General features: G+C 44.6%; 1 protein-coding gene across 1 annotated transcript in view; it reads right to left on the bottom strand.

Annotated features, from left to right (window-relative positions):
* The window catches only part of ADAM12 (ADAM metallopeptidase domain 12), a 968421-nt gene that overhangs the window by 265714 nt on the left and 683921 nt on the right, over window positions 1-18786 (bottom strand). The window contains exons 9-10 of the mRNA XM_029610036.1: window positions 3923-4092; window positions 333-417 (exon numbers count right to left, since the gene is read on the bottom strand). Coding sequence (XP_029465896.1) covers window positions 333-417; window positions 3923-4092 — 255 coding nt within the window. The remainder of the gene's footprint in view (window positions 1-332; window positions 418-3922; window positions 4093-18786) is intronic.

Genomic DNA, 18786 nt, shown 5'->3' with positions numbered 1-18786 from the left:
CTCATGAAAAAGTGTCAAATCTCAAAAGAGAATGATTAACAACAAGATTTTATAATGAGTTCAGAACTGGAAGATATTTCCTGATTAAAGGAATATGATTCCTGTATCAGTTCTCTTAGATATGTAGAAAGAAACGCAATGAAATATGTTGCAGGTAATACCTTATTATTAGACTAACAATACATTTCTGATTTGCTTTAAAATGCTATACTTTCTTCATCAACTCTGTAAATTATGATATTTTAGCATTTGGAAATGTTTTAGAAATTTGCCTAAGAATGGAGAAGAGGACGAGATTACCCAATTCTAGCATTCAAGCTTCTCCTACTTACCATAACAACTCCTCCGGATTGGTCTGGAATGCACATGCTCATTATAGGAGCCATGCCAATGGTTGTTCCTTGGAAATATACACCACTGGAAAAAGAAACAAAATATCTCTCTTCAATGATTGTAATGATAATAGTAGTGTTTTTTTAAATGAAAATTAAAAATTTAAAAAAAAAAAAAGCACATAGACGCTTTCATGCAAACTGAATGCATTCCAACGCTGTAACTTTGCAACCCCAATAACCAGGTTTTCCAGAATGCCAACTGTAGACATTTCAGAGATAGATCCAGAGAAAAGAAGAAACAGCCCACAAAGTTCTGTTACACTGCCACTGGCAGAACACTTTTTAGTAGAAAGGAAGTTCTCCCTTAGATCTTCTTCTGAGTTTCCTGCCTTTGTGTTGTATTTACAAGTGACCATCTGATAAGGGATTGAAATCTAATCAAATGGTCACTTATAAACCGGCACAGACATGAACACAAGCAGCACATAAAAGTGCAAGTACATTTTTAGCATGCATTTTTGAGTTGGGGCCAGATCAGTGTTTGTACAGTAGTTCTCTGAAGTTCACCTGCACATGGCTCTATTTCTTTGGCAGCAGGAAAAAAAATATATGCTATATGGAGGTAAAAGAGTCAGACAGAGAGCAATTCAAAATTCTGTTCTCAAGTCTGGGTGAATTTTGACCGATATAAGTTCATCTCTTTCTTTTCTACACAGCATAAAGCTAGAGATGGGCCAATTCACTCTGTAGTCATCCAAATCCCTTTGAACTGAGAGTAATTGGATTAATATGTCCTAAAATGAGCAAGCAGGAGGCAGCTGCCAGGAAATTCCAGCCATGAATCGCTAGCTAGTATGCTTCATTTCAAGTTTCTGGGACTATAAAACATGAGAATGTTTTGTTTTTTTTTTTTCTGCTGTGTTTTGGGACCCCATTCTTCTGTGCATGCTCTGCCTTGATCTCCCTGCCTATTCAGAGCAAAAGTCGGCGGGAAAGGATTTGGCATGGGCTCCTTATACTGGGAGAGACAAAGACGGACATGCAGGAAAAAGAGAAGTTAAATAAAATAAAACAAACTAAAGAGATAGATTTTAAAAGCCTTGCATGCGCAAAAGTGGCCACATATGTGCGTAAGTGTGTGAATTTTAAATATCTGTGAAGGATGTGTGTCCATGAATGTACATGTGTTCAGAAAAGGTGGGTGGAGAAGGGACAGGGCCAGCATGTAACTTCTAATTTTCCTCAGCCAGTGTGAATATATGTGTTAGATGTGTAACTTTGCTACAGTTCCTTGCTGGGTGTCTGGGAATGGAGGGAGAGAGGGAATGAAAGAGAGAGACCCTCTTTATGGGGCTCAGCCTGACATTCAATATATGGACCATTGTGAGGGGGCACTTTGATTCGGAGTGAGTTTTCGGGAGGTGGGTTGGGGTTTGGGGGGTGGTGTTACAGAAACATTCAGGGGTATTCATTGTAAACTTGACATCATTAAAGAATTTTAGACCATGTAAGTGATGAAAATTCTAACAAGAGGAGTTGATTTGCACACTGCAGTCTCTGCTAGCTGCGTTGTACAAATTAATACCTTTTCATCAATTATAAGGACTAAAATTCTTTAGTGATGTCAATTTTACAATGAATACCTCTAAATGTTTCTGTAACATTACCCCCCAAACCCCAACCCACCTCCTGGAAACTCACTCCGAATCAAAGTATCATGGTCCACATATTGAATGTTAGTCTGCACCTTACAAACGGGCCGATACAGTACAGTGCGCTCCGAGGGAGCGCACTGTTAACCCGCCATTGGACACGCATTTTCGACGCGCTAGCGTTACCCCTTATTCAGTAAGGGGCCGAAAACGCGCATCCAATCCCCCGAACCTAATAGCGCCCGCAACACGCAAATGCATGTTGATGGCCCTATTAGGTTTTCCCGTGCGATTCAGAAAGGAAAATGTACAGCCAAGCCGCACATTTTGCTTTCAGAAATTAGCGCCTACCCAAAGGTAGGCGCTAATTTCTTCAGGCACCGGGAAAGTGCACAGAAAAGCAGTAAAAACTGCTTTTCTGTGCACCCTCCGACTTAATATCATAGCGATATTAAGTCGGAGGTCCAGAAGGGTAAAAAAAGTAAAAAAAAAATAAAATTTGAAGTCGGCCCGTGGCTGTCGGGTCAAAAACCGGATACTCAATTTTGCCGGCGTCCGTTTTCCGAGCCAGTGGCTGTCAGCGGGCTCGAGAACCGACGCCAGCAAAATTGAGCGTTGGCTGTCAAACCCACTGACAGCCGCCGCTCCGATCCAAAAGGAGGCACTAGCGTGTCCCTAGTGCCTCCTTTTGCCTGTTTTTACCGCCGGGCCTCATTTAAGTACAGAATCGCACGCACAGGAGCATGGCCTGTGCGCGCGCCGGGAGAGCGGGCGTTTGCCCGCTCTCCCACGCTTTTACTGTATCGGCCTGAAAGAGAGTCTCTCTCTCTCTCTCTCTCTCTTGTGTGAAGAGCATTTTAAAATCTACAGGTATATTTTGTAAAATAAAAAATTACATATCTTTCTATGTAGCAAGATATGCATGTTTATGGGCACATGCAAAGCCTTTTCAAAATCTACCCATTAGTGAGAGTTAATAGTACCCTTATAGCACATAATCATATGGACAGAAAGGAAATTAAAGGGATACAAAAATAAAGATAAGAATAAGAGAAAAGGAGAGGAGAGGAGGCAAGAAGGCTATTTGGGTGTAAGAGAGAAAGGTGCCAGTTTATCCCTGACAGGCACAGAGTTACGTCACAGTCAAACTAGAGAGAAGAAAAGGTTTTTTTTTTTTCTTTTACTGTCACTTCCCAGAGAGAGAATAGCATTGGGGTTCATTGAAAAAGAGATTAGCAGCAGTGCTAACACTGAGATCATATTTAAAAAGCAGTGTTACAGACCTCAGTATTGAAAATAGCGCTGAAGTTTGAAGTTCAGGTTAATACTGCTGCCTTACTACCTGAATTCTTTGCACCTTCATTTCAATATAGAAACAAAATTACTTAAAATTCAAATGGTATAAAAATGGAAAGGGCAAATCTCCCTGCACAGTTCTATAAAATTTATTTTAAAAAAAAGTCTTTTTCTGTGCTCCAGATTTACAGCTGCTGCAAAGCTGGAACAAATGTGGTCACATTGTTTAAAAACATTTTCACAACTCTGAAAAACATTTTTTTTCTCTCTAGTCTAAGGCTGGTCATATAAAACTGGACTTATTGGGTCAGTTTTGCAGGCTCCCTAGCTGGTTAGAGACTGGGGGGATGGGGGGTGGGAAGCTGTATCCTTACCCATCTCTAACCTGCAGGAGCTGAGGCCAATGCTGGAGCTAGTCACAGCACTGATAATCAGACCCAGGACTTTTTAGGTAGACTCTGAGGTGACACATTTAGTGCCTTGATGCACACCATGTTCCCTCAGTATTGTGAATGAACCCTGCAATGTGTAAGGAACCATTTATTGGAGACATTCATCACAAGCAGTGCCAGCTTGACTTCTGACAGGATTCTTGGGGTAGAGTGGAAAAGGGCACTGCTCCCAAGCATATGATTGTACCTCACAAGCTGGGCATTATCATGGGGTTTCTGAGGTAGTAATTTCAGCTTCCTCCAATCCAGAAATTCATGGAGACTGGTGAAAGGATCTTGAGTGATCGAACACTTATCCACATCATTCCACACTTCCACTCCAACCAAAGCTATTCGAATGCGCAGTGGCCTGTAGAACTGAAACAGAAGACAGATAACGGTACCCGAATGTGATCCGCTTTGAAGTGCCTGAAAGGTGGCATATCAATTTAATAAATAAATACGTTTTATAATTTCTTCTACAGAAATTTTTAGGCTGGACCCAGCATCATAATTCATCAGAATTTTCTAGACCAAGTTTTGCTTGGTCTAAAGGGTATTATTATCGGCTACAGAAAGACCCTTAAGCTTCAGTCTTGGAAACTTCTATTTCAAGTGCATCTATATATATATATATATATATATATATATATATATATATATATATATATATATATATATATATATATATATACCTTATTGTTATTGGAAACTTTCTTATACACTGCATTTATTTTTCTTAAAACAATACCAATAGAAACATTTGAAATATGTCAGACATGTAGCCAATATTCTGTTTGCATATATGGAGGACAATTTGCAAAGCAGTTGACTGGATAAATTCCCCGTGTTGAAAACTGCCTTCCCTTCAAAGTACCCATGGACCTGCAAGCTCCCTCTGGGGCTTCAAAATTGCCCTATAAACTGGGGCTGGAACCCCTAGTATAACCAGTCCAAATTCATTGCTGCATTAAGTCCTTTGGTGATAAAGCAATTATAGACTCTACGAACTGTTCTCTAAATTCTGATTTCGGTAAAAGTGAATTATCAATTTCACAAGATGCTCTAGGTTCTAAAATCCTCCATTTAAATATTTGAAAATCTGTCCTCAGAGTAGGACAGCAAAGTTTAGACCATGCACATGCAGTGCAGATCTAATTTATCCCTTTCACACTGTATAAGAAACTGATTTCAAAATAGCTTTTAGTGAATTTCACACCATTTAAGGTAAGTAATTTGGAAATATGAAGCTGTTTTCCAAAATCTTTGGATAAGAACATTAATGAGGAAAACAAGGTAACCATAGGAGGAGGGAATGTGTAGGCAAAACATGACAAAGAAGATTTTCTGTAGCTATAGTGCATTTGCCAACATCTTGCTACAATACCATAGCACTGCTTTGACAGCTGAAAAATGAAGTTAACTTCAAAAACACCTCAGATAGCTTTACAACATTTCTGTCCCCGCATAAGTGATCTCTAAAGGCAGTTTCAGGAACACAAAATTGTACATATTGTAGCCATACGGTACTTGTGATACCAGATGGCTCTGGGTCATCTGCAAAAATGATGCCATATTTGCTTTTTAACTTCCCTCACTCAGCAGGGATTTGCAGTTCCTTTTTCTTAGGCAATTAATATATAAAGAAAGTATTCTTAAGATCAGTGAAAGTAATGTGATAAAGAACTTGCAAAAAAATAAAATAAAACAGCATCTGGAATGGACAGAATTTGTTTAGAATATACTGTAGGTGTGGAAGAAGTTAAATCTCTCAGAAATTTGATGAATAAGGTATACATCACTGGATAATTTCCCTAAGACTTCTTCCTTGGCAATATCATTACGCCATTCCCACAAAATCAACAAAGCATTGGAGTGCAGATATTATAAGAGCATAAGTTTGATATCAAATACATCTAAGATACTTCTGCAGGTTATTAAAACCAAAATTACATGAACTGTTGAAAAGCACCTAGATGAGACAACTAGAATTTAGAAGAGGACCCAAAGATGGTAGGAGTGGAGGATTAGCCTAGTGGTTAGAGCAGTAGGTCACAAACCAGGCTTCAAATCCTCCTGCCACTTCTTATGGCCTTGGGCTAATTACTTTACCCTGTATTGCTTTAAGTATAAATTAGATTGTAAGTCCTCTGGGGATAGGAAAATACCTACAGTACCTGAATATAATTTGCTTGGAAGTGCCTGAAAAGCAGGATATAATAAAATATTTATTAGTTACTGCAAGTGGTAGCTAAGACAATGATGCCAAAGAAGGAAAATATGCCAAGGCATTTGATGGAATAAATCATTGCAGACTGGTAAAAATAAGGCAAAGAGCTGATATATTTGATTTGCCAATGCATGAAATCAGGATAATCATGAACTTATCATGGAATCAAACAGCTACAGGGAGAACAAAAGTAGGAAATGCAAAGAATACACAAGTGAAAAAAAGGAGTAAGATAAGGATGCACACTCTACCTAATTATATTCAATTTAAAAAGACAATTATCTCAGTAGCACTGAATAAACAAAGAGGCACAAACACTGATTGTTAAAATAGCAGCGTATTGTGACTCTGTGAGGCTAGAAGACTGGGTATCTAAATGGCAGATGAAATTTAATGTGGAAAAGTGCAAAGTGATGAACATTGGGAAACATATTCCCAATCACGGATACACAATGTTGGGTTCTGTATTGGGAGTCACCACCCAGGAAAAGAACCTTGGAGATCTCCTGGACAGTACACTGTGTAACCCTGCCTATGGTCATTAGAAAGGAACCGAGATACAGAGCTGTTCTTCCTAAAAAAAGGCGTTCATGAGGTATGCAAAGAGCTAAATACAAGCATTGCTTTTCAGGATGCAAAGGATGGGCTGGATGGAGGTATAAATAATGCTTCAGCACGAGGCACAAGGGAATTGATAATCGGAATGTGAAGGCAGAAGATGTAGGGGAGAGTCAGGGGATTCCTAACTAAGGATTCCACCAAGGTAGGAAATGGAGAGTGAATTTTGTGAAGTTAAATTCTAGCTCCTTGCAGCCTTCCAGGTGTGAGATAGTGAAGTGGCTAAGGAAGTTTTGAGTCAGATCACTTAGAGCCATCCAGAGGACGTAAACTCAGAGGAAAAAGGATTGAAGCCTGCTGGGGAAGCCCAAAGTGAAGATAGAGTGACTAGTTACAGCTGTGTGGCGTTAACTCTTCAACTCTTGGGGTGAAGCCTTGAATTTACATCTGAAATGAAATCTTTTTTTTTTTTTAATATCAGACTGTACTACATCTGTAAGTGACTGTTTTTCCAGTTTCTACCGGTTTCTTCAAGATTTTTCCTTTTTGGGGGAACCAATACGAGAACGCTGACATCTGTTGTGCTGGATGGCAAGATTTTGGGCTTTGTCTTTGCTGGAAAGATCAACACTGGTGAGTGATGTCATTTTATAGTGTAGCAGGCACCCTGCCTGCTACACTATAAAATCACAGTGCCTTACCAACACTAGCGGGGATCCCATGCGAGAACGCTGACATTTGTTGTGCTGGAAGGTGAGATTTTGGGCCCTGTCTTTGCCAGGAAGATCGTTGTCAGTGAGTGGCATCATAGAGGGCACCTGTTACACCAGAAAATCGTGGTGCCCTGTAGCACACCTCTGCTGGCAGATACCGAAGCCATATGTTTATTTTATTTATTTAGAGTTTTTCTATACCGGCATTCGTGATTAAAAATCACATCATGCTGGTTGACATATAACAAGGGGATGAGAAACGCAAAAAATGCAAGAGGTCATAAAGTTACATTATAACAAGGTTGATATAACTGGGGCAAGAATAAGAGCAAGATAACTGAGCAGTTAAGGATTAACTATTTACATTATATTGTAAAGTCTCTTAAGAGATGTTGCTGTCATTCAATTGGGATCTGGGAAGGCTTGCTTAAGTAGCCAAGTCTTTAAGTCTTTTTCTAAATGTAGGTAGGCATGGTTCTTGTCTCAGATCCGATTATTGTATATTTGGTTCAAGTTTCTCTGAAAAGCGCAGTTTGCTACACGTTGTTTCTTGTAAACCGATGAGATGTTCCCAACGTTCATCGGTATATAAAATCCTAAAGTTTGTAACATTATAGTTTCAAGTATAACTAGTTCTTGTGCCTGTTGAAGGTATGCATCACTCTTTGTATCCAACTGTGGCTCTTGAGGATTAAGACAGGCATGAGTCACTTTGATGACATGTTCAAGTTTGATGACAAGTTTATGTTCAGTTTATGTTCAAGTTTGGGTTCAAGTTTGATGACATGTTCAAGCATTTGGGTAATATGTGTAAGGATTGCAACTCTACATCCAGATCTGTGCTTCTCCCTTTATCTGACTGCCCATGGGTAAGAAGAGGACAATCTGCTCCAGCCAAGACAGTTGTTCCCATTTCGTGTTCTCAAACCAGAATGAAAATATTTTATTCTAGTTATGGAACGGTATCAGCATAGTTGCCTGAGGGCTTGGGCTCCTTGCCATCTGAAGCTTCCATCTCTTTGAGTCCTGATACTAGGCTGCCACCATTTATAGATGTATAGAGACATGGAGGTTCATAAGAAACAGTGGCATGTGGTCACCACCTTCAAGGGATTCAGCAAATCCCCAGCCTATAGGTGTTGTTAAGGGGGGGGGGGGGAGGTTTACCCCAATTTAATACATTTGATCGGGCAGAGATAAACCAACTCCCTACCCTCCTGACTGCCCCAAGACTTGCCGAAAGTCCCTGGTGGTCCAGCGGGGGTCCGGGAACGATCTCCTGCACTCGGGCCGTCTGCTGCCGGTATTCAAAATGGCGGTGATAGCCTTTGCCCTTACTATGTCACAGGGGCTACCGGTGCCATTGGTCGGTCCCTGTCACATGGTAGGAGCACAAGATGGTGCCAGCTGTCCATTGCTCCTACCATGTGATGGGGCCGACCAATGGCACCGGTAGCCCCTGTGACATAGTAAGGGCAAAGGCTATCGGCACCATTTTGAATACTGGCAGCCGACGGCCCGGGTGGGGGTTTTATTCGTTAGTGATATGTTGCATTCGTGGGGGTTCGCCATATGTTTCGGAACCCCACGAATGCAACGAATAGGGACCTATACGTTGTGGATTGCGCATTCGTTCAAAACGAATGCACATCCCTATCACACATACCCTGGCCTACACCATCCCCCATGGTCAACAGGAGTCGTGCTTTTCCAAAGTCATCTCCTGCTGCTGCAGGGTCAATCCCGTAGCTCTTACCGTGAGATCAGCCCTGAGGCAGCAGGAGATAGCATTTGGGTAAATGCGACTCCTGACGCCACACTCCCAACAAATCAGCAGGCTGCCACAGAGCCTGTCCCGTGGCAGCTGATGAGAGAGAGGATACGGAGGCCGCCAGCAGACTCATTTCACTGGTGGCCAAACAGAGAAGGAGAACACGGTGGCTGTTTGAGGACCCCGCCCCACTGGCAGCTGAAGGGAGAAGGACAATGTGATGGCTGCCAATAGACCCCATTCCGCTGGCAGCTGAAGGGAGAAGAATGACATAATGGCCACCAGCAAACCCCTTCCTGCTGGCAGCGGAAGGGAGAAGGAGGACCTAGTGGTGTGGGTAAGGAAGTTGTGGCACCCATTTTTTGGAACTCCTTACCGATGGAACTTTGGATAGTGGACAGCCTCAAGAAATTTAGACTTCTTTTAAAAAGCTTTTTATTGAAGCCTGACTTCTTTTATCATGATTTTGCAGCTTGAGTTTCGTCATGTTGTTTGATTTCACTAGGTCTTTTTATGTGTTTTATGTTTGTATTTTGATATTTATGTTTTTGTTTTTATTATGAATGTTATTTGTATTGTAAATCACTTAGGCCTTTTTGTGTGAAGCGATTAATAAATTCAATAAATGAAATGAAAATGAAATGAAATAGTGCCACTAGCAGACCCCATTCTGTTGGCAGCTAAAGAAGAGGCCCAGGCCCTATGTATGTGTGCGTGGCTGGAGTAGAGCCTTTGTGTGTGGTTGACTGCCTGTGTATGTATGGATGAGTACCTGGGTGCGGGTGTGGGGGTTTGAGAAGCAGGGTGTGAGTGGGTGACTCTTGTGTATGTGTGGGTGAGAGGCTGTGTGTGTGGGGCTGGGGCTTGAGAGCTTGTGTGTGGGGATGTGTGTGTGTATGTGTGACTGCTAGTATGTGGGTGTGAATGGATGACTTCCTGTGTGGGTGTCTGAGGGGGAAGTGAGTACCAGTAAGAGTTGGTGGGGAAGAACCAGTGGGTGTGTGTGAGAGTCTGTGTGTGTGTGTGTGAGAGAGGATTACATTTGTACAGCTCCTCCTCCCCCAATCCACAACAATCTCGGAGCTGATGGAAATTGAAACATCCCAGGTATGAAGAGTGGGAGATTTTTAAAATCTTTATTAGTTTTATTATTGGATATTATTCGATGTGTCTGCTGTTTTGAAATCTTATATTGGTATTTTGGAAATTTATAAACATTTTTTATGAGGTTTTAATTATTGGATGTTCTACTTATCAGTTTTTGAATATTTATTCTTTTTATTAGCATGGTTTTACTTTTATGATAGATGTTTATATTTCTATATTTGTGTGTTTGTTAGTTAATTATTTTACCCATGGTAAGGCCTGTTCTGTATGTGTTCTGTATATGTGGGCTGCATAGAGAGAGGAATATCGAGTAAGAAAAGGGAAGTAATTATCCCCTTGTACAGGTACTTGGTGAGGCCTCACCTGGAGTACTGTGTCCAGTTCTGGAGACCATATCTCCAAAGAGACAGAGACAAGATGGAGGCAGTCCAGAGAAGGGTGACCTAAAAGGTGGATGGTCTTCATCGAATGACTTATGAGGAGAGATTGAAGAATCTAAATATGTACACCCTGGAGGAAAGGAGGAGCAGAGGTGATATGATACAGACTTTCAGATACTTGAAAGGTTTTAATGATCCAAAGACAACGACAAACCTTTTCCGTCGGAAAAAAATCAGCAGAACCAGGGGTCACAAGTTGAAGCTCCAGGGAGGAAGACTCAGAACCAATGTCAGGAAGTATTTCTTCACGAAGAGGGTGGTGGATGCCTGGAATGCCCTTCCGGAGGAAGTGGTGAAGACCAGAACTGTGAAGGACTTCAAAGGTGCGTGGGATAAACACTGTGGATCCATAAAGTCTAGAGGATGTGAATGAAGAGTAGGTGGCTCGCGGGAATGACGGCTACTGCCTGGAGATAATATTCTTATTCAATAAACATACACACGGTTAATGCGACTCCAACATTGCTCTATGCTTCAACGGCAAGAGGAAATGTGGAAAAAAGGATTTGCATTCACAAAAAAGCAGGGAGAAGCTTGCTTGTTACGGCGGTTACTACCCCAAACCAAATAAGCCTGATACTTCACTTTCAACAGCATAGCTCTATGCTTCAATGGCAGGGGAGAAAGTCTGATACTTCACGCATATCCAGCATAGCTCTCTGCTTCAACGGCAGGGCAGAAAGACTGATACTTCACGCATATCCAGCATAGCTCTCTGCTTCAACGGCAGGGGAGAAAGACTGATACGTCACGCATATCCAGCATAGCTCTCTGCTTCAACGGCAGGGGAGAAAGACTGATACTTCACACATATCCAGCATAACTGTCTGCTTCAACGGCAGGGGAGAAAGACTGATACTTCACGTATATCTAGCATAGCTCTCTGCTTCAACGGCAGGGGAGAAAGACATACTTCACGCATATCCAGCATAGCTCTCTGCTTCAACGGCAGGGGAGAAAGACTGATACTTCACGTATATCTAGCATAGCTCTCTGCTTCAACGGCAGGGGAGAAAGACTGATACTTCACGCATATCCAGCATAACTCTCTGCTTCAATAGCAGGGGGAATGAAGAAAAGTGGATCTATATACAGACAACAACCAACAAGGACTGAATTACATAGTCTGGGTAAATAAATAAACATGGTAAACAAATAAGCATGGTAAACAAGCTTGCTTATTGTGGCGGTTATTACCCCTAACTAATTAAGCTAGATATTTCACTTAGATGCAGTTCCAACACTGCTCTCTACATTAATGGTGGGGGTGGAAGGGAAATAGAACCAAAAGATTACTAATAGCCAAGCGTAACAGATAAGTATGAGAAAAAAAAAGCGCGAAGCTTGCTGGGCAGACTTGATGGGCCCTTTGGTCTTTTTCTGCCATCATTTCTATGTTTCTATGTAAATTTGATTAATAGCAGTTAATGGATTTCTACTTGAGTTATTAAGACAATATAGGACCCGTCGTTAGATGTAAATGTCTCTGATCTGACAAGTGAAGAAGGGACTTATGTAGTTTTAAAAGGTTTTGTACAATACTTTTAGGTACATGTAGTTTTTATTTTACAAGTATTTTAGGCAGCCTGGCTTGTTTAGTTTTCTAAATTTGAGGTATAATGATGTTTTAGAGCCTGATGTAATATTTGCAGTGTTGCCTTTTCATTGGTGGGGTTGTAGTTTGAGTGCTAGCAGTTAGCGCTATTCTTGGTAGGTGAGGTTTACTAAATTGCAATGGTTTATTCATGGCGTTCTGAGAACCAAGCCCTCACCCATTACTGTTACGTCTCTGCCTGCAGACCTCACCCCACAGGGCAGTCCCTCACCTTTTCTGGTGCCGGGACGACACTGCTGCCATCTTCGTGGCCAGGACTGCCGCCGAGCCGCACCTCCCTCCACCATCACAGCCTGGAGCCACCGCCGCTCTCTTCTCCTGCGTGGCTGGAGCCATGTCGCCGACGCCTCCTGCAGGGGAATCCCCTCCCCAGGATTCCCTCCTCCTCCGTGGCTCGAGTGCCGCCATTGGAGCCTCTCTTCGTGGCAGGGAGCTGCCTCTGCCATCTCCTCTTCTTCAGGGCCGGACCCTGCCCCAGTGCAGCTCCTCTTCAGGGGCAGGAGCTGCCTCCGGTCTTCTCCTTTCTCCAGGACGCCACTGCAGGCCTCAGCTCGGCCCATCTTCCTCCAGGGCTTCCCCTAGGGGCTGGCTGCGCGTCTCTCTCCTTTTCTTAAAGAGCCAGAGACAGGAGGCACTCCTGTCCAAGTCTTCGAGGGTCTCGTCTCATCCAAGTCTTCGAGTGTCTCGTCTCACCCAAGTCTCTGAGAGTATTGTCTTGTCCAAGTCTTCAAGAGTATCGTCTTGTCCAAGTCTCCACGTCTTCGAGAGTCTCGTCTCGTCCAGTCCAGGAGTCCTCTTCTCGTCCAAGTTCCAGGAGTCATCGTTCCCCTATGACTCTTTTACTCTCTCAGGTCTGGAATCTCCTACTCTGGTACCTTGCCTCAGAGTTTCCAGCCCTCTGCCTCCGACTGTCCTCACTAGTACGTGTTGGTTCAACAGAGGGTTGACCTACTTCGTCCTCCTCCTGTGATCTTGCTCAACCCTGTACTTGCTCACCTCCCTCGGGGTGTGTCTTGGGGCTCCTCCCTGAGCCAACTCGAGGCCCAAGGGCCCACACTTTCTCAGGAGCAAGCGATCGCGCATCTATGCCCTTCCCAGGGCTCACTGGGCGCGTTCGTAACAGTATCCAAAGGCCATGAGCTCCGTGAGCCAGTGATGTGATGGGCACAACATTTCCTGGACACATTTTTAAAATTTTTGTCTGGCCTAACTTTTGCCAGAAACTTTTTCCACAAAATTTTCTGGACAAATTATTTCAATGTGTTTTGGCCTAACTTTCAGCAGAGATTTTTTATAAATTTCCTGGACTAATTAAGAAAAAGAAATTTCTGGCCAAAATGTTTGCAGAACTTTTTCTCCAAGTTCTGAACTCACGTTTTCCTAAATTTTTAAAGAAATTTTGTCTTTTCTTGGACTTACATTTCCTGTTATTAAGCAGGATTTTCTCTCCAAATTCCTGGACTCATGTTTGTTGTTTTTCACTTAGAATTGTGTACTAACTCGCTTGTCTTTTTCAGTATGTGTGGTTTCCTATGACCCACAGGAGGCTCCTGCATCCAGACCTTCTTCGTTTCCTTCCAATCCTGGAACCTTCTCAACCAGCAGATGGCGCCTGCCACTGTTCCAAGGACCATCTTCGTTCCTTCCCACTGCGATATTCATTCTTCCTGGGTTTCACACAACCTGCAGGAGGCACCTGCACCCAGACTTCCACATCCAGTACCAAATTTGACTCCTTCATCAAATAACTCCGAGAGGATATCTCACCAGAGTATTCTCCATAGCACTCCAGATTCCTGGGTATTACATGACCTGCAGGAGGCACCTGCTCCCAGGTTTCCACCTCCACTATCAGCTTTGATGTCTCGTCAATTATCTACAAGCTTCAAAGTGTATACACTACAGCAACTCCAGGTTCCCGGGGTTAAAACGACCTGCAGGAGGTGCCTGTGCCCTAAATCTGGTTCCTCTTCCTCACCTCACTCCTTACCAGAGTAATTTCTAGCCAAACCTTTCTTCAAGTTTGAAGTTCACCATGGAGTTTCTCATCTTCTTGATTTCTACTCGGCTAGTTCACCTTGGACCAGCTTTGATCCTGCATTGATCCATACAAGTGAAAAGTTCTACCTTTTCTCCATTGCAAGCTACTATACCAGTATTCTGTGGTTCCTTGTTGTGCCAAGGTAAGTTGCTACAATTCAGCGTTCACTGACATTTTCCTCCAGCATCCTTTCCTGCAGCGTTCTGAGCTGGTAAATCTGAACCAGACTTTATGAATTCACTACATCTGCTCTTCTGATATCCATCTGCTGCTTAGTAGAGGACTATAAATGCCATCCTGGCTTACCCATAGTCTGCTGGAGTCTCATTACCCTTGAGCCTCATCTACTAACATCGGCTCTCTATCCTGAGAGGTATTCACTCAAATGCCTATCTGGAAACTAATACACTGAATCAATATCCTGCCTGAAGTTCCGCACTGATGTCTGTCGACTTCCATGCTCCTTTTGAATTGCTCCTTTACCATACGAGAGTCTGCATCTATACGAGGTCTTCCTGAAAGACATTTTTCTCCCTTACAGATTTAAGAGGAGTCTCTATAACTGCTCGTCCTCTTAAAAGAATTGTAACTGGTAACTTTGAGCTTCCTTCCACTTGACCTTTCACTTCTATCAGCTTTTCAGCAAAGGATCTTCATACTGTTATGACAAGCTTTCCACCTTTGGTATCATGTTCTTTGGACTCTCTTGTTTCACCAAGCGCCCTGGCCTCTAGCTCAAGTACCCGCTCCTCGGGGGCCTGCATGCGCTGTCTTCAGAGACTGTCTTCTGCCCTTCCCTGCTCCTCAGGGTAGTGCCAACATTTTACACCAGAGACTGCCTATGCTTCCCCGCTCCTCAGGGAAGTGTTGATATTACTTGGGCTTTCCTTCTTGTATTTCCTGTGTCTATGTCAAGTCGTCAACATGTTGCTTTGTCCTTCTTCAACACCTCGTATCATTGAAGACCTGTGTCCGAATCTCCAGTAGCCTACCTGGCATTGGAGTTATGCCTTCCATTCTCTGCCAGTAAACAGGCCGGGGTGGGGTGGCTTTAAGAGGGGGGTACTGTTACGCCTCTGCCCGCAGACCTCACCTTTTCCGGTGCTGGGCCGCTGCTGCTGCCTTCTTTGCGGCCTGGAATGCCGTTGAGCTGCGCCTCCCTCTACCTTTGCGGCCTGAAGCTGCCAACGCTCTGTTCTCCTGCACGGCTGGAGCCGCATCGCCAACTCCTCCTGCGGGGGAATCCCCTCGCTGGGATTCCCTCCTCCTCCACGGCCCGAGTGCTGCCATTGGAGCCTCTCTTCGAGGCAGGGAGCCACCTCTGCCATCTCCTCTTCTTCAGGGCTGGACCCTGCCCCAGCGCAGCTCCTCCTCAGCGGCATGAGCCGCCTCCTACTTTCTCTTTTTTCCAGGATGCCACTGCAGGCCTAAGCTCGCCCATCTTTCTCCAGGGCTTCCCCTTGGGGCTGGCCGCACGTCTCTCTCTCCTTTTCTTAAAGGGCCAGAGACAGGAAACACTCCTCTGTCCTCCAAATGACGTCTTCAGGGCTCTTCCTGGTCCTGCCCTATATAAAGGCCCTGCTTCAGTTCTGCAGTGCCTTCAGATGGAGTTACAGCCTCCATGGAGCTTCTCCTTCGTCCATGGAGTTCCACCGCTTCCATCATGGTCCATCTTGCTGCTCCTGTCCAGAAGACTTCATGTTCCATGTCTTCTTGTTCCTGACGTCTCCGTCCGAAGCTCTGGGATTCCTTCCTTGTCAGATCATCCTCGAGGTATGTTCCATCCCTTTCCTTCCCTTCCGTAAGCCTTGGGGACCCTCGTCCGTACCTAGATGTCTCAGATGTTCCTGATGCCCGGATGTCCATATGTCCTCTGGTTCAGCTATTCAGATGTCCAGGTGTCCAGACATCTTCGTCCTGATGTCCGTCATTCTCTTCTCTATCACCATCTGATCTCTACTCGTCCAGTAGTCCTCTCTTCCTGTGTCCATTGTCCCAGATGTTCAGAGACCCTGATGTCCAGTTGTCTTCTCGTTCTGAGATCCAGATGTCCAGGTGTCCAGTTGACCTGAACTTGAGGCATCCCGTCTTGCATATCTTCTTCTTTCTCTCCTTCTCTCGATCCAGATGTATCTGCCAGCAGCCTTGCCATTTCCTGGACTTCTCCTTCAGTCGACCTTCTCTGGAGTAAATCCATCTCACTTTGTGTCCGTCTTCAGGCGATTGGAATCCTCTCCGGTTGGACTTCTCTCAAGCGCTGCCCCGACTCTCTTCTCCTTTCTGTGCACGTCTCACTCTCTGTGTGGTCTGAGACCAGCATTTCAGGTTGTGTAGGGCATGCAGCAGGACAGGGTGGTCCATGACCAGTCCACGCTGGGCTGTGTAGGGTGTCCTGAAGAACAGCACTCTCCCAATTCTCCAAGAGCCTCGTCTCTTCTCCATCTTCAAGAGTCTCGTCTTGTCCAAGTCTTCAAGTGTCTCGTCTTGTCCTAGTCTTCAAGAGTATCATCTTGTCCAAGTCTTCAAGAGTCTCATCTTGTCCAAGTCTTCGAGTGTCTCGTCTCATCCAAGTCTTCAAGTGTCTCATCTCGTCCAAGTCTCCAAGAGTATCTTCTTATCCAGGTCTCCAAGAGTCTCGTTTCGTCTCGTCCAAGTTCCAGGAGTCCTCATTCCCCTATGTACTCTGACTATTTTACTCTCTCGGGTCCGGAATCTCCTACTCCGGTACATTGCCTCAGAGTTTCCAGCCCTCTCCCTCCGACTGTCCTCACTAGTACGTGTTGGTTGACCCACTTCGTCCTCCTCCTGTGTTCTTGCTCCGCCCATGCCTGTACTTGCTCACCTCCCTCGGGGTGTGTCTTGGGGCTCTTCCCTGAGCCACCTCGGGGCCCAAGGACTCACACTCTCTCAGGAGCAAGCGATCGTGCCTCTATACCCTTCCCAGGGCTCACTGGACGTGTTCGTAACAATTACATGTTACAACATGCCTGATGCCATATGGGTTTCATGTATCTTCTGTGTCTAGGGAGAGGGGGTTAAGGGAATGAGACTGCTGTAGACTGGGGAGGGTGGGAGGGTGGGTGGCACATATGGGAGGAGAGAGGGAATTGAGGGAACGAGACTGAATCCCCTGCTATAAATGTCACCGCACGCCACTGATAAGAAGGAAAACAGGTACTTGTGGTAGTTTGTAGTTCCCTCATTGCGCTGGATCCGGACCTGCTATACTGGGAACCCTTGAAGATAGTCACTCTCCAATGGTGAATGGTATGTCTGTAGCTCCCTCTTCCTCCACATTGATCCAACCTCCTTTATTACTTTGGAAACTCTCTGGTCTGCAATTAAAAGCTTGGAGCAGGCCTTGACTATCAGGATTGATAAAACTATGTACTCTTTGGAGCAGATTTTCTCTCAGACTGATACCCATTCTTCATTGATTCAAGAGCATGATAGGAAAATAGTGAAAACAGATTCTCAGATTTCTACAGTGCATTATTCATTGTTAGCTTTAATCAAATACAATGAGATCCTTCATTGTAAATTTGAGAACACTAAAAATTATTCATGTAGGTTGAACTTTCATTTGCTAAATTTCCCTAAATGCTCTCAAGTTTCATTTATTGATATGTTGTGGACATTTTATATTTACTGCTTGTAAATTTCCTCTGAACCAATTCCAAGTATGTTTAATGTTGCGCTGGATGTGGACTCTTGGCCTGGTGCAGGATTGGTACAGCCCTGTGGTCAGACCCAAATAGAGTGCCTGCAACCAGGTGGCGGAGCACACGAGGAGGCAGAGGCTAGCTGGAGCTTCGCCAATAACCGTCCGGGGTTTCTGCAGGTTGAGTCCTTGGGTACCCGGACCGCCTAGACTTAGGTGGACCTCAGAGGGTCTCCCAGAGCGGTAGCAGAGAGGTGTGCCCACTACGAGCAAGGGTGCATGGCTGATGCAGAGAGGATGAACCAGATCTGAACTGGAGACTCCAGAGACCTCAGGGAGGAAACAGTTCAAGAAGGCTCTCCTGGTGGAACTGGCAGAGTCTGTGGGTCTGGTCTGGAGAAGGCCGGGGTCAGATTCCAAGCAGGCCGGTCTGCAAGATACACGCAGAAGTGCTGGGCCTGAAGAAAGGGGCGGGCTTGGGCGGGATCAGGGTGGGGCGGGGTGGGGCGGAGGTCAGGCGGGACAACGGCCACTAGGCCCTGTCCCAGTGAAGCAAGTGCCAGCAGCCGGCTGACTCTCAGAACTTACTCCTGTTTGGAGGAGCGGGAAAGTTTTTCAACCAAAAAAACCGCTAGTTGGGTAGCTTTAGGGGTTGGGGAGGTGAGGGGAAGAGGGAGGAAGCATAGGGTTAGTGTTAGGTAAGTAAGGAGTGGACTGGGAGGGAACTGGGCAAAGACCCAATTGTGTCGCCACGTGATTCTTTTAAAATTCCCCTCCCCCGCGCCCAGAGGAGGCCGCCCACCTGCACATGCGCATGTGGACATTAAAATCCGATGCGAATGTGTGCGAGGGTATCGCATTTTATAACATGTGCACACTGCCTCGCACATGTTATAAAATAGGTGTGTCCATATGCAAGCACCAGGAACTGCACAC

Source organism: Rhinatrema bivittatum, chromosome 7 (assembly GCF_901001135.1).
Source record: "Rhinatrema bivittatum chromosome 7, aRhiBiv1.1, whole genome shotgun sequence".
In the NCBI taxonomy this organism is placed as follows: domain Eukaryota; kingdom Metazoa; phylum Chordata; class Amphibia; order Gymnophiona; family Rhinatrematidae; genus Rhinatrema; species Rhinatrema bivittatum.
The sequence above is the reverse complement of the archived record's forward strand: the minus strand, read 5'-3'. Positions and strand labels throughout refer to the sequence as shown.